This window comes from Micromys minutus (genome assembly GCF_963924665.1).
Source record: "Micromys minutus genome assembly, chromosome: 27".
Lineage (NCBI taxonomy): Eukaryota > Metazoa > Chordata > Mammalia > Rodentia > Muridae > Micromys > Micromys minutus.
This window is the reverse complement of record NC_137962.1, coordinates 39,880,281-39,896,405: the sequence shown is the minus strand read 5'-3', so window position 1 is coordinate 39,896,405 and position 16,125 is coordinate 39,880,281. Positions and strand designations below refer to the sequence as shown.

The 16,125-nt window shown below is 54.3% G+C and overlaps 1 protein-coding gene across 8 annotated transcripts; it reads left to right on the top strand.

Annotated features, from left to right (window-relative positions):
- Positions 1-4,639: 4,639 nt before the first annotated feature.
- On the top strand, positions 4,640-15,231 carry KCTD17 (potassium channel tetramerization domain containing 17; the record flags this gene model as incomplete). Of its 8 annotated transcripts, XM_080939822.1 has the most annotated exons (9): positions 4,640-4,828; positions 5,950-6,058; positions 9,115-9,206; positions 9,976-10,071; positions 11,629-11,754; positions 12,875-12,968; positions 13,132-13,206; positions 13,558-13,645; positions 14,469-15,231. In XM_080939822.1, the coding sequence occupies 9 exons, from the start codon at positions 4,640-4,642 to the stop codon at positions 14,536-14,538; spliced, it is 939 nt and encodes a 312-aa protein (XP_080795948.1). In that variant the 3' UTR covers positions 14,539-15,231. The 8 variants fall into 8 exon arrangements, 7 of the variants coding, with proteins under 7 accessions (XP_080795948.1, XP_080795945.1, XP_080795944.1 ...); XR_013975591.1 differs by having other exon boundaries at positions 13,132-13,645; positions 14,469-14,509; XM_080939819.1 differs by lacking the exon at positions 13,132-13,206.
- Positions 15,232-16,125: the final 894 nt, after the last annotated feature.

Sequence of the window (16,125 nt, the reverse complement as noted above, 5' to 3'; positions counted from 1 at the left end):
GGTATAGTGAGCACCCATCCAGTCCTGGCATCCTGACTTGACTGCGTCCTCACAGCCGCTGTCGGTGTCATCTTCTAGGTGGGGCAATAAGGTTCAGAGAGGGTAAATGACCTTTCCAAGGCCACCCAGCAGAAAAGCCACAATACTGGGCTGCTGGTATTGTCTGGGAGCCCACTCCGCTGTACTCCGCTCTGACCTCTCACTTTCCAGCTGAGTCGGGACAGATGCCAAAAGCATCAGCTGGGCCTGCAGGGGGCAGTGGAGCCAGTTGGCTTTTAACAGTTGTCTTTAGGCTTAGCCACCATCCTGGAAAATGTTTTAAAATGTTGGGTGTTTCCTGATTGTCTTCTGAAAAAGCACCCAAAATCCCAAGTAAACAAACCACAAAGAAATGCCAATGGGCAGTTACGGTTAGGCTGCCTGGATTCTAGATTTTATCTAACACTTTCAAACCCACCTTCCCCGAGCTGAGCAAGCTCTCCTGGAAGACAAGAGCTAGCTCTGACAGCTTCATCTCCAGGTTGCAGTCTTAGCACATAGTAGGTGAACTAATAACACATGAAAGTCCTTTGGAGAGGACTAAGGACTTTTCCACAGTTGGGTGAACCTCTTAGTAGGCCCTACTTCCCTGCTGAAAAAGAACCAGCCCAAAGCTCAGATGGAGACAGGAAGGAATATCACGGCAACTGGTAGCTGTTTAGAGGGTCCTGGATCTTGATACTGGTTCTGACTGTGACTGTCATTGTTGAGAAGGGTGTCACGTCAAATGTGGTTTAGATATGGAGTATTCCCTATCCAGCTCATATGTGATAACTTGGTCCCCAGCTGGTGGCATTAATGGAGATGATTAGCATATGGGGCATGCCTCTGAACAGTAGAACTTGTTCCTGGTTTCTGTTTCTCTCTGTCTCTGTCTCTGTGTGCCTTAGTCAGAGTTTCTATTCCTGCACAAAACATCATGACCAAGAAGCAAGTTGGGGAGGAAAGGGTTTATTCAGCTTACACTTCCACATCACTGTTCATCACCAAAGGAAGTCAGGACTGGAACTCAAGCCAGTCAGGAACTTGGAGGCAGGAATGGATACCAAGGCCATTGGAGAGGTTCGGCTTACTGGCTTGCTCACCTAGCTCACTCAGCCTGCTTTCTTATAGAACCCAGGATCATCAGCCCAGGGATGGCACCACCCACAATGGGCTGGACCCTTCCCCCTAGATCACTAGTTGAGAAAATGCCTTACAGCTGCATCTCATGGAGGCATTTCCTCAACTGAGGCTCCTTTCTCTGTGAAAACTTCAGCTTATGTCAAGTTGACACAAAACCAGCCAGTACACTGTGTCTCTATCTCTGTCCCCTCTCTCTGTCTCTCTCTGTGTTCTCTATGACCTCTCTGTTTCTGTCTCCTCTTTCTGTCTTTGTCTCTCTGTCTCCTGTCTCTGACTTTGTCTCCTGTCTCTCTCTCTCTGGCTCTCTCTCCCCCTCCCTTTCCGACTCCCCCTCACTCTTCTCGTTCTTCCTTACTGACAGGAGGCAAGCTGACCTTAGGCTCAATCCTCAGTAGTGCATCCCACCATACCCCTAAAAAAGGGAAATGAAAATCAACAGTCAATAAACCATGGAAACCGAGCAACACACACTAACGCATTCTTTAGGTTATTGTGCTCAGGTCATTTTATCACAGTGATGAAACAGTAACACAGGGGGAGAACGTTAGGTGTCTGAGGAGTGTTTCTGTCTAGGGTAGAGGTTCTGAAAGGAGAAATTTTGAGGCAAGCCTTCCTCTTTTTTTAAAGGATTTATTTATTTACTTTATGTATGTGAATACACTGTCTATGTCTTCAGACACACCAAAAGAGGGCATCAGATCCCTTTTACAGATGGTTGTGAGCCACCGTGTGGTTGCTGCGAATTGAACTCAGGACCTCTGGAAGAACAGCCAGTGCTCTTAACTGCTGAGCCATCTCTCCAGTCCCACAAGCCTTCCTCTTTATTCAGGCTCAGGGTACTGGTCCAGCCTCCATCTGACACCTCCAGAATTGGAGCCAAACAGGGTCAATGCCCAGGCCTGTGGTGAGCCCAGATTGGCCTGCTCTGCTTGTACCGGCTGTGTGGACGGCTGTGTGGACGGCTGTGTGGACGGCTGTGTGGACGGCTGTGTGGACGGCTGTGTGGACTGTGGTCTCCTCACCTGCAGTGAGGCCTTGAGAAAGCCATAGGAGTAAGGGACAGCTTCTGAGTCAGTGAGACAAAGCTTTGAGGCTGGATCCACTCTCTGTAGCCTCTTCCAGTACTGTCACACTGTCTCTGAGCCTCGTTTTATCTACTGTAAGGAAGGCATGCAGATATGGGATCCATATCCCAGAGTCCCAGAATGATGACAGCCCATGTGTGGGCACCACTTGAACTGGGAAACGCTCTCAGTGAACAGTACCTGCTGCTCTGGTGGCTGCCGTCATCACCCTTCTCACGATGGAATACCAAGAGCATGGTCCTGAGAACACGGTGGTTAATTAATGAACTTTTCTGTGATGGATGCTTTTGGTGTCTATGGTCAGGTACTTATGGCTAGAGAACACCATAGAAAATAAATGTATCACAGAGGAGGAAGACCTGATCTCCATCCTTGTAAGGGGTTTGTTCCACTCACCTCTTCAGGGATGGGTCAGCTTGATACAGTTTAGAATCACCTGTGAAGAGCGATAATGAAGAATTGTCCGAACTGGGTTGGCCTGTGGGCATGTCTGTAAGAGAGTGTCTTGATTATGTTAATGGATGTGGGAAGACCCAGCCCACTGAGGGAGGCACCATTCCCTAGGCTTAGGTCCAGAAGTGTGTAAGAGTGAAGAAAGTGAGCTGAGTGCAAGTGTACATTTGTTCCCTCTCCGCTCTTGATTGTGGATGTGGCTCGCTGCCGCGAGGCCCTGTAACCTAGACTTCCCTGTAACAAAGGGCTATGGAATTATGAGCCAAATAAACCATTTTCTTCCTACGTTAGCTTTTGGCAGGATGTTAATATTACATCAACAGAAAGTGAAACTAGGCCATTTCTAAGTCAGGTCTTTTTGTACCTGCTGTGTTGTCCTAAAAGGAACAACTGACCTCAGGAGCTCACTGAACAGTGAGGCAAGAACAGCAGTGACCATGTTCCCCAACCCCTACCCAGTTTCCCATCCCAGGTATCAGCTTGAATGCTAGAGTGACTATCCCCGAACCCACCCAAAGCTCGTTCCTCCTTTTCTGAGACTTGGTGCCTCTCCAGTCCTGCCACACATCTCACACTCCCCACAAGGAGAGGCAGCTGGGGGAGGGGCTATTCTAAAACTCTCCTTCCCCCAACTTGCAGGGCAAACCTGTGCCAGCTACCAGGCATCTCACCTCCAGGCTTCAGTTCTAGAATATATGGAAGCCAAGTGGCAGCAGGGCAGCCAGTACCTGAACTTCACCTTCTAAACAATCACTCCTTAAGCCAACTCCGTATCATTCAGACTAGCCCGAGACTGGTGTCCAGTGCACTCTGGCTCCTGTCCCTCCAGACTTTGTTTTAGTTTTTTCTTGATCTATATCCCTCCCTTCTCCTCACCTTTGCAGTGACCATTGTGATCTGCCCCACAAGCCCTATAAGCCAGGGCTATCCTGACATCCCCCTTATCCCTCTAAGCCTTGATGTCCGGGCTGAGTCCAGCACTGGGAAAGGAGTTAATATGTCTGCTTCTGTTTGCCTTTGGGGTATGGGCAAGCTGAAAGGTGCAGGGGGGCTGGGTGGAGGAGGCCTGGGCTTACAGTGGGAGCTCTGGCCTGATCCTTAACAACTCTGAGAAAAGCACAGGAAAGAGACTGGATTCTAGTATGGAATTTCACCACAGTCTCTTTGCTTCTGTGACCACATATGTGCCACAGCATTTGTGATACTAATCTGGCAGGGCTGCAGGAAGCTTAAAGGAGTAATATGTATGTTCACACAGTTTCTGACACACAGAAATGTTCGACCAGCCCTAAACCCAACTATATGTCCTCACAGAATTTAGGAGGAAGTAAAGGTGACCAGCCCTCATATCTGTGGTCTTTACCACACACAGGACAAAAAGAAACACTGCTGCTCAGTGGTTTAGCATACCAGAGGCCCTGGTTTCCAACCACAGCAAAACACACACGCAGATGCACATGCTCGCACGCACTCGCAAGCACGGATAGGCACACACACACACATACACACACACACACACACACACACACACACACACAGGCACATGCTCACACATGGCGTGTGTGCCTATTTTTAAAAGTAGGATCAGGTAAATATAGGAATCTCTGGAGGAAGAAAGGTCTTCTCAGGTCAGGTATTCCTCAGCTTGCTCCCCCACCCCCCTACAAAGGAGAACAATTGGGGGGAATAGCCAATTGAGAGAATCACTGTTTTCCCAGGGCCCTAGCTTTCTGCAAACCAAGCAGTTTGGTCACAAGGGAAGACCAAGTGGTAGATCGCCAAGAAAGGTAATGTGGGGTGGGACGTGCTGTCCGAGCAGCACCAGGACAAGCGCAGAGCAGTCCAGCCCTGGCTCCAGACTACAGCTCCCGGCATGCCCCGCACCTGGTACCCGCCCGCGGCGTGCGGAGGGAAGGATGCAGACACAGCGGCCGGCGATGAGGATGGAGGCCGGGGAGGCAGCGCCACCGGTGGGGGCGGGCGGCCGCCCCGGGGGCGGCTGGGGCAAGTGGGTGCGTCTGAATGTGGGGGGCACAGTGTTCCTGACCACCCGCCAGACGCTATGTCGGGAGCAGAAGTCCTTCCTCAGCCGCCTGTGCCAGGGCGAAGAGCTGCAATCGGACAGGGTGAGCCCTGAGCCCTCTGACGGGGGCGGGAGGGGGTCGTCCTGGCCCTGCGCTTCCATTCTGTCCGGTCTGCGCGTCCCTCGGTCTCTGGCTTTCCTAGGATCCTGAGGCAGGAAGCCGAGGCAGGAGGAGGGGGAGGAAGCGGAGCTGAGAGGAATAGCTATTGCCCATTGCCGTGGCAACGGGACAGCACAGGCCGCAGCCATTTGGAGCTTTGGAGCGCTGCCCTGGATCCCGGACGTTTCCTTACTATGGAGCGCTGGGGAGGGCCCGACAAACCCGGCCTGCTTTACCGCCCTGGCTGATTCTTAAAGAAGTTGATGAGGCTCATTCTCCTTGCCCTTGGGGTGTTGGCAGCTGAAGGGTGCAAGGAACTGGGTGGAGGAAGCCTGGGTGTTGTGGAGCTGGTGAAGAGCACTTCTAGCTTTGGAGATACCACTTGTGGGCTCGCCCTACTCTCCTGCCAACTCGACCTGGGAGGAATTGGGAGGAGAGAGGAACTTCCCTGCTCGCTGACTTTGGCCTCCTCATGTGCAAGGCCTCTGGAGTTAGTTTGTCAAAGTCCCTGTCCCCACTCCCCCACCCCTGTTCTGTGGCCCTCTTACACTATGTCCTTGGGTGAGTCCCCTGCTTCTTGCTGTCCTGGGTTATACACATGCGAGTCCTGCTTCCCTGCAGACTGCAAGTGTCCAATCAGAGTGAAGCTTTTTTGGAAACTTGCTAACATCTAGTGGATAGTGGGTTTAGCTGGGGGTTGGGGGGGGGGCGGCAGCCTCCAAGAGGGAAACTTTCCTAAGAAGGAAATTCACTGGGTCCTATGCTGAGTGAGATAGGGGCCACTCAGAAATCTGGTCACCTTCTATGCTCACATCTAATCCTCTGATGATGGGAAAAGAAAAGATGCTTCAGAGGCCAGATGATTGGCTCAAGGTCACATAGGCCGGAAGAGGCAGAGGCAGGGTTGGAACCCAGATCCTTACTGCTCCATCTCCCCCTGCTTCCTCTTTCTCTGTAGTTGTTTTCCAGCCTGTGGTAACTTGAGCTTATATGGGGGTCAGGGGAGGGCACTGACTTGGCTAAGCTTGCACACCTCTCAGTGCCTGTGGTCATCTCCTCCACAGGATGAGACCGGGGCCTACCTCATTGACCGGGACCCCACCTACTTCGGGCCCATATTGAACTTCCTCAGGCATGGCAAACTGGTTCTGGACAAGGACATGGCTGAGGAGGGTGAGTTGGTCCATTGCACTGATCTGGGTCTCTCTACGGCCTACCAGAGCCTTCAGGGGAGGCCTAAAACTCAGCTTGTAGCCAGGACAGCATCTGTGTTTTCCCATCATCTTCTGCCTGCCCTAGAGTGGAGTCCTATTATCCAGGACTCTGCCACGCTGACAGATCCCAGTGGTCACTGGGAAAATGATGTGGAAACAGGAAGTGGTCAAAGAAGGAGCCAGCAAGGTCCTGAGACATCTGTTGCCTTTGGGAATGGATTGACCTTTCTCCCTGGCTTTCTGGCAAGTGTGGCCTGTGATGCTTCAGGGTGGATGGGGAAGAGTTGAGTCTTCTTTCTCTGCTCTATTCTGTGTCTCCCATGTAGGGGCTTCCCATCAGTCAGTAGGCAAAGTTGGTGGTTCGCCCCAAAGCTGGTAGCCTCTGCGGCCCAGTGGCTTGTTGGGGAGGTGGGGTGCTGTTTCTGGTAAGGGTTTGGCCTTTCCCCAGACCTCTGAGGCTCTTATCCGGGCCCAGTGGATCTAGATGTGGAGAATTCGTCAGAGCAGGGACTACAGTCACCCCCAAACTAGCTCTCCTCGGTATACTTGACTGAGCTCTGGGTCAGGTCAGACCAGGCCAGCTTGGACATGTCAGTTTCCTTTGAGTTTCTCTTGATGTCAAAAAAAAACAAAACAAAACAAACAAACAAAAAACCCCAAAGCCAAAACACTCCCCCACAAAAACAAAATAGGTGTCATGACCCACATTCAGAAGAATGTGTGTTGGAACAGATGATGTACCTGTGGGTATTTTCCACAGCCCTTGCTCTAGGCAATGGTCTTCTCTGGCTGACCCTAATGGAGTACGGTGATCCAAAGGCTCCCCAAAGGACATCATGCTCAGAGCTTACTGTAGGTAGCTAGCTCTGCGTAGCCTACTGATAGCTGCCTGGCAGTCCAGGGGGAACAGGTCACGTGGGCGGGGCCAGGGCTCAGGAGCAGGTCCCTGCTGTGGAGGTACAGTCAATACCTGTTTACAGGTTCTAGCTCCTCAAAGCTCTGGTGCTCTCATACCCTCAGATGGAGTGGGGGAGTATGTGATGAGATGGAGTTCAGAAAGAGGTGGTGTGGCAGTGCGTCTTAGGGTTTTATTGCTGTGAACAGACACCAGCAACCCTTATAAGGACAACATTTAATTTGAGCTGGCTTACAGGTTCAGAAGTCTAGTCCATTATCATCAAGGAGGGAACATGGCAGCATCCAGGCAGGCATGGTGCAGGAGGAGCTGAGAGTTCTACATCTTCATCTAAAAACCACTAACAGAATACTGGCCTCCAGACAACTAGGATAAGGGTATTAAACCCAGTGCCCACAGTGACACACCTACTCCAACAAGGCCACCCTTCCCAACAGTGCCACCCCCCTGGGCCAAGCATATGCAAACCAGCACAGAGTGGAAATTTAGTTAACCACTCTGGCTCTGTGAAGTGTAACATTTGTGCCCTACTCAGCAAGCAGTGGGGAGGCAGAAGGAAGTTTCTCACAGCACGGAGCTGCCTAGCCTGGGGTAGTAAGTAGCTTGCTGTTCCTTTCTGCCAGAGATATCTATCACTCGGTCACTGGTCTTTGCACTCATAGAGATCAGAATGCACCCCCATCCCCACCCAGACCCATTTCCAGCTGCTGTCAGGAAGTACCAGAGACCAGGGCACTCTATGATTCAGTGTCAGTGTGCAAGCATGGGGGCTTCTGGCCGGACCCTTCCCTCTGCTACCATCTGCCCACCGTGTGTTCCATGCAGGCAGGGAGTCATCGGCTATCAGTCTCTTCTGTCGTCCTCTCACTTCCTGGGCTTCCATCCTTGGAGCCCCTCCATCATGGGGGTAGTTAGGTTTCAAAGGCTAAGTTTTGAGAGGACATACATATCTGTGGTGGTCCCTGACCCCAGAGAACCCAGTAGCCCCCTGCCCTGCAGAGACTTCCTGCAGTCCCGACTCCTGCGAGCTCTTCCCAGGTCACCATGGGCCGGTGATCTCTCAGATCAGTCTATGACACACGGATAGTGACACCCGTTTCCCCGTGTCCCAGGACCTCTGATGGACCCACAGGAGCTTCTTTACCCAGGACTCCGAGTGGTAGCTAGAGATGCACAAAAGCTTGTTTACTTCTGCTGAGGGGTCCCGGGCTCTGCAGGTGGATGTAGGTCTGGGGACAAGAACAGTGCCTGGAGAGAGTAAAGGTGACTAGACTGCTTCGTGCCCCAGGGGTTCTGGAGGAAGCTGAGTTCTACAACATAGGTCCTCTGATTCGCATCATCAAAGCCTTATTTCTGTGGATTGCAGACCGTGTGACCTTGGACAGGCTGTTTCCTCTCTCATAGCCTCAGCCTCCCAGTTGTTCAGTGGATATAATGAAGGTTTTTACTTCTAACAAGTGCTATAAAGAATGTGATGTTCCCAGCACCGGCCTGGGACTTAGCATGTGTTCAATAAACGAGGGCACACAATGGGTATCCTTGCCCCACCCCCATAGTATTCTAGGGCACAGTCCCAGGGAGCTTTCTCTCTTGATGCCCAAAACAGCTCCAGGTTGTGAACTAGCAGGCATAACAAGTAGTCCTGGGTCACATGTTCATCACAGCCCGGAAATCAGGGCTGGCTGAGGAGTTATAGCTCAATCTCTTATGTGGGGACTAAGGGGAAAAAATGTTCCTTTTGTTTGTGTGGGTCTCATATAGCATAGGCTGGCCTTAAACTCCTTATATAACCAAGGATGTCCTTGAACTTTTTATCCTCCTATTCGACCTCCCAAGTGTTAGGATTACAAGTGTTCATCACAATCATGGTTTGTGTAGTGCTGGGGATCGAACCCTGGGCTTTGTGAATGTTAGTCAGCCCCTCTACCCACTGAACAAATTCCTGGACCTGAAATACTACCTCTTTCTTGACTCTTTCATGGCCCCAACATGCCCATGTGACCAGAGCAGGAAGTAGGTCTGGGGACAAGAATTGGGCCTGGGGACAAGAATTGGGCCTGGGGACAATAAAGGTGACTAGACCGTGCTCTGTGCCCCAGGGGTCCTGGAGGAAGCTGAGTTCTACAACATCGGTCCTCTGATTCGCATCATCAAAGACAGGATGGAAGAAAAAGACTACACAGTGACCCAGGTTTGGAGGGAGGGGAAGGGGATGAAGGGAGGGGGACGGGGAGAGGAAGAGGGAAGAGGGAGGGAAAGAGGGAGGGGAGAGGCTGAGCAGCCTGACAAGGGAGGCCTTCCAGATTGCTCTGCACAGCCTCAGCTTGAACATACACTACTAGGGTTCTACCCTTGCCTGGCTTCTGCTGTTGTGACCAAGGGGTTATCATGCCCTTGTTTCCCTCTGTGGAAAGCAGAGATGCTCAGAGTTGCCTAGCTACCCTTGCTCACAGATGACATCAGTAGCAGCACAGCCCCCCTCTCCTACCCCCAGCCAGGCAGGATGAGTAAACATCCACTTTATGGATACACACAAACTGTTGGGGCCAGTATTTCAGACCTCAGACCCCAGGCTTTTTTGGGAACAGGGTGAGACTTCACCTTCCGGCCACAGGGGCTAAAGAGGTGGGAACCTGACTCTACTGGTAACCCAGAATGCCTCCTGTCTTCCGTCTTGAATCACCCATATTCCACACATGGCTCTGCCACCTTTGAACTGATGACTCTGGGCAAATCACTGAACTCTGAGAGTCTCAGTATAAAACTCCCTAATTCTTACGGCTCTTAGGAGTGAGTCCTGCACTGGAAGCATCTGGCACATAGTAGGCTTTCAGAGCATGGTTCTCTCCTTTCCCATCTAACGTTTCTACCCTTTGTCCATAGTTATGGGTCGGGGGGAAAGAGCTGCTGAGTGCCCGGTACCCCCAGGAGTGCCCTCCATGTAAACGTTTTACCCACAGGTGCCACCCAAGCACGTGTACCGTGTGCTGCAGTGCCAGGAAGAGGAGCTCACACAGATGGTCTCCACTATGTCCGATGGCTGGCGTTTCGAGCAGGTGGGCTGGGTACAGGGGACACCCTAAGCCTGTCCTTTCTACAGTCTCTAGCCCCTCCCTAAGCCCCATCATCTTCTTGAATATATAAAGTGCCTACTGGGCATGGGTGAGCTAGGAAGGAATGAGGCAGGGAACCCTCACCACTGGGCCTCCTAATCACTGGGGATCTGCACAGCAGCCAGTCCTCAGGGATAGCTCAGGTGAAGGAGACCAGAACCACAGAGTTGAATAGAGTCCCTGTCATTCCCCAGGCCTGACTTCCAGGGTCTCATGACACACATGCACAGTGATAAGCATCCTCCTTTCCTGGAAGCCGCAGGTGGTGGCTTCCCGTGTGTGACCAACTGTGCCTCCAGGCCACATGTAGGTCACCATGGGAGAGTCCTGTTATAAGCCAAACAGCCACACCTTGCCTCATGGGATCCTAGGGGCATAGAGCCCCAAAATGAACCCAAGTTTTAAGCTGCCTTGAGAGTAAACGTTGAGCTATCCCCTTATATACCAAAACCTACCAGCTTCCTTCTGCATGGAACCTGGAGGAGAAAGCCAACTTCCAGGAGAGCTATTAAGAGGAAGACCAACCAGCCAGCCGGGACCGAAGGACTTCCTTTCTTCTAACCCTGCCCTCAGTCCTGTTACTTGAGCAATCCAGCTCCTCCCCCAGCCTCTGCAGCCCGGGATGTGAGCTCAGGGTACCTCTGTTACAAGGCCTTTGTGACCCACGAGAAAAGCCATCAGGAGAGGTTCTAGTTTGGTGCAGGACTCCATTCATCCTTCATTGGCACCAGTACCACACACACTATTAGAAGAACAACATCCACAGTTCAGACTTGGAGTCAGGAAGTCAAAGTCACCCTCAGCTGCATAGTGAGTTTGAGGCTCTGTCTCAAAAATCCTAGAAATGACGCGCATGAATCTGTAGGACTCCAGGGAGCAAGTGGAGGGCTCCCAGACTCGGTCCCTGGCCATGGCCTCTCCTGGCTCTCCTGCCCTCTGCTGGCAGAGAGGGTAATGTTTTTCTTTGCCTGCTGAGTTGGTCCCAAGAGCTCAGGACCCTTCACCTGTTTTTTTCCAAAGGAGGCCTTTGATCTGAGAACATAGGGGGACACGGGGGGGGGGGGGGGGGAGGAGGGGGGCTGAGCAGTTGCCCTCGGAGACTAGGCTAGCAGGTCAGGGGTCACCAGTCTGGGCTCTGTAGCCTCAGGAGTTGGCTGCCTCTTCTGGGGATGAAAGGAATATTCCACAGGCTCTACTCCGCCAACCCCAGCCTGCAAACCTCGTCCTGAAGCTGTTGCAGGAATGTCGGCGTGAGGTGGACCCCACTTGTTTCAGGAAGTGGCGCTGGATTGTAGGGTGTAGTTAGGGTGATACTGTCCTCTGTTTTGGGGTCAGGTTCAGCCCATGCCTGGAGAGGTGCTGATGGGGGGCCAAGGACCCTGCTTTCTTATGCTCTGTGCCTCTGGGAGACCAGGAGCTTCCTGCACAGGCTAGTGCCTGTGTCTCTCCTGCCCCCTACCCCACCATTAACCCCTGTCCTCTTGGTGTGTCTCACTCCAGCTGGTGAACATCGGTTCCTCCTACAACTATGGGAGTGAGGACCAGGCCGAGTTTCTGTGTGTGGTGTCTAAGGAGCTCCATAGCTCCCCCCATGGCCTGAGCTCAGAGTCCACTCGCAAGACCAAGGTGAGCCCCTGCCCTGTGTGAAGAAGGCACCCCTCCCCCATTCTGCTGCTTCCTCCTCCCTCCTGCCGCACCCACATAACACTCATGGTCATGGTCACAGCCAACACCATCCATCCCATGGCACCACAGGCCAGTCAGCTCACACCGTTGGCCCAGGCTGGGGAGCAGTCAGGCAGGACCAATGCCAAGGTCCCAGACACAGTGGGTTTGATACCTTACTCATTATGAGGCATCAGAAAGGGGCAGCCGTGGTGGCAGAGCACCCTCGGCAAGCCTCTCTTCTCGAATCTTTGCCGGAGTCTCAGTGAAGGGAGTGATGGGTCATGAGCTCGGGTGATTCCAGACTGGAACGCCAGGATTCCCATCTGCTGCTTTATTTCCCAGGGACTGGGTGACCATTTGGTCACCTGTCAGACTAGGTCAGGACATCTTCCCCTTCCCCAGGCCTTTTTGTGTAGCCCGCCTTAAGGGTGTGGGCTCTGGCCTAAAGCAGCGAGTTCCCAAGAGCACAGCTGACGGGCAGCCTGTGTGGAGGAACAGAGTAGGGTCCTGGCCTCGTGGGCCCGAGGTAGGGCTCTAGCAGTAGGTGTGATCCAGGCTGGGAAGGCAGGAGCTGTGCCCGTGTGCTGGAGTCGCAGGAACTCTGGCTTCCTGTGTGTTCTCCTTGCCACTCCCCATGCCAGTGACTGGCTCCTCCCTGCAAGAGTGCAGGGTACCCTACTGCACTGACCCCCTGTGTCACCAACCTGGCCCAGGCTGCCAGACACTGTTGCTGGCATTTAGATCTGGCTGGTGACTGCCCGGGGACAACCTTGGCTTCCTGTTCTGGATCCATCCTTCCAAAGTAAGGCTTTCCCAGGAGCCCCGAGGCTCCTCTTCCAGCCCTCCCCATAGCCGGGCGCTATGACTTCAGCCTGCCTGGGCTCTGAGCATCCCTTCTGGGCTAGGGAAGACCCGCCAGCCAGCTGCTTTGGCTGCAGCCCTCTATCTCCCAGAGGTCCCTTTCATCCCGCCTGCCCCTCAATCCTGAGGTCGGGGGTCCCTGCGGACAGCCACCCGCAGCCCCGCCCCCTCGTCAGTGTCTCCACTCTCTCTTCCCTGGTCGGCGGCGGGTGCACAGAGCACGGACGAGCAGCTGGAGGAGCAGCGGCGGCAGGAGGTGGAGGAGGTGGAGGTGGCCCAGGTGCAGGTGGAGGCGGATGCCCAGGAGAAAGGTGCAGCCCGCCCCCAAGAGGACGATTGCTAATGACAGCCCGGGCCTCCCGCCCTCTCCCTGCTGGAGCAGCTGCCGCCGGGAACTGCGGGGGCGGGCCACCAGGGTTAGCTCAGCGCCTGGCGCCTCGCCCATAACCATCCCTCTCTCACTTTCTCTTGCAGCCCTGTCATCTCAGGATCCCGCTAACCTTTTCTCCCTCCCACCACCGCCTCCTCCTCCTCCGCTTCCTGCTGGAGGTCCTGCTTCATCTTCATCCACCTCCTCTTCCTCCTGGATCTCATCTGCACCCTGCCTCTTTCCTCTCTGCCCTTGCCCAGGTTTCCTCTCCGCCTGCTCCCGTCTCCACCCTGGGGCTGCCCTAGTCCCAGTCTCCCGTGCCCTCTCCCCAGGCCCCCTAGCCCTGCATCCCCAAGCATCCTGCCTGCCTCCTCCTTCGCCCCTTCCGGCCCCTCCTGCCTCCTGGCCTGGGGAGGAGGGGCGTGGCCACATCTGCTCTATGTCCTCCAACCCAGCAGAGCACCTCTGAGGCTGGCCTTGGCCACAGGCCCCTCTCTTCCCACTTGCCTCCTCACGTTTCCTCCTTGCAGGTCCCTGTCCGCACCCTCCCAGACCCAAGCCTGAGCTTGCTGTGAGAGCTCCTCGGCCCCGCGCCCGCCCCCAGAGCTGCCGCCCCTGGTTTGTAGCCTGGCAGAGCTGGAGGGAGGGGCGGAAGCAAGGAGGGTGCTCATATTTTGTCTGGACTCGAGCCGATCTTTTGGCTGATTCTCTCCACCCACCAAAGTCTCTCAACTTATCTGGTCCTTGGGGTGAGGCCCTGAGAGCGGAAAGAGTCCAGAGGTGGAGACTCACACACTCAGTCTCAGTCGGCACGGGAGCCAGGCTGGGGAGGGGAGGACTAGCCGTGTGCCTCTGCCCCACCCCGCATGTCTAGAAGCTCGTGCAGCACTGCATGTGGGTACTGTGTCCCCCTAGTTCTGTGGAGTGGGTGGACAGGCCCTATGTGGTGTCCCTTGGCTGAGGAGTTGGCAAGAGCCTGCCAAGGATTGTAGTGTGGCAGAAAAAAAAAATCTGTTCTCTGACTGGCTAACGTTAGGCTCCAGCCAGCCTTATCTCCTTGCGTGACCTTGGGCAAGTCGTGGCCTCTCTCTGGGTCACAGCTGGATTCTAAGATGGGGCGGGCAGCTGCTTCCAGTGGCCCCCTTTTGCCTGGGACAGCAGTGATCTGCCCATCCCTGCCCTGCCACCAGGCTGCCACCAGCAGCACAAGATGTCAGCTTCTCCCCCTCCTCGGTTCTGACTCCACCTCCTTTGGGCCTCAGCCCCACCCCTCCTCCAGAGCCAGCCTGGGACTCACTTGCCTTTTTCTCTCCCTCTCTCCCTCCCTCCCCGATTCTCCCCAACTTTCCTGTCCTGGCATTACCCTGTCCTCATTCCCCCCCAACCCTGGATTTCTGACCCCCTTTCCTTTTCCTCTGTCCCTCCCCCTCTTATTTTCTAGCTATTACAAGCCAGAGGCACCCGGATGTGAGCCCCCAGATCACCTCCAGGGACTTGGGGTTCCGATCTGAAATCCTTTATTTTTGTACAACGGGGTGGGCCCCTGGCCCGAGGAGGAAGACATACCCTCTACCTTGTCAATGCTGCCTGCATCTGCCGGGCTGAGACTCACTTCTGCCTCCGGGCCCAGTCCTGGGGTCCTCTGGGACCTTGGAAGGCCTGAGATGGACCCTGGGGTCTCCAGGCAGAGTCACCATGGCCAAACTGTGGCACCGCCCACCCATATCTCCCAGGCCCTTTTGTCCCCTCACCTGGACCCCCTTGCTGCATGGCAGATACACTCCCTCCCAGCCCAGTCCTAGCACCCCCCAGAGCCTCAGTCTCCATGACACCATAGGGTCACGCCCTCCTCCCACCTACCTCACAGGGTTGTTGTGAGAATCAGAGAGGATCATGGGGTTCCTGGAAGCCCTAAGTGTGTTGGGGCTGCAATCATTACCTTCTGAGGGGAGGGACTCTCTAGCCCAAACCCCGTATGGGACACTATGGCCTCAGATACTGGTGGGAGACAATGTGAGGACTTAGCCAGGCAGGAAGGAAATACAGGCTTGACAGCACCTTGGCCACCCCTCCTCTGGACCACCATGTGTTTGCCAGCAGAGTACTGTGTCCAGGAACTTGGGGAAGGGGACAGGTGTAGCAGGCTGAGGTGCCCCGCCCATGTCTTGACCCCCAGGGTTGGGCACCTGTCTGTCAGCTGTGTCCCACCCACCATAAAATAAACCTGAATGAACAGGCTTGGCCTGGCTGCCTCCCTTTTTCTTGGGGCTACTTCTGGAAACAGGATTAAAAGTCTGGCAAGGTAGACCCACTCAATGGGGCGCTCTCCTGAACCCTCTCCCTGCCCCTTCCTGGTGTCTCTTTCTCCCAGAGGAGGTCGGGATATGATTAAGTGCTCAGGAGTCAGAGTTGAGGGGGCCAGCTCTGCCAACAGCCCTGCTGTTGCGGGGGGGGGGGGGGACACTCCTCCGCTTCTAGCTTGAACACCTGGCCACCGCACCCTCCTCTCTGTGGAGCTGAGCTGCCAGCTCCTGAGTGTCCCTACCCCCAGCAGTAATACAATAAAGTCAGGAGACACTGGGACACCCCCTGCCGGCTCACGTGGAAAACAACACCAGGACCATGAAGACAAGGCCACAGTCCCTAAAGGTGAGCTCTCACTTCCAGCTTGTCAGGAACCAGCTGGAGGCCTGTTGAGAGATGTTTTAAGACTAATAAAGTCTAGGTGGGAACCCGGATTTTAGCAGAGCACCCTAAGGCTAGGAGTTCATGGGAGATTGCCATTTGACCTTCTCATGACTCATTCACAGGTCCAAGGGCTCACTGAGAATTCTGTGCCTCCCACTACTTCCTGTCCAGCCTTTTCCCACCCTCTCTAGTCCTTGCTGGTTCCAAAGCTCAGGATACTTATCAGCACTGCCTGCAGGAGGCATCCATGTACCCCAAATCTTCCAGCTAACACCATTGCTTGCTCCAGCTGCCTCTGCTCCTCCCAGGACTTCAGCTACCCCAACATGGTGCAGGTGCTGACTATTCTGCTTTCCGGCCTGTCATGGTTCCCGCCAAATCTTCTGCTCATCCTTGGGTCTCACCTCCCT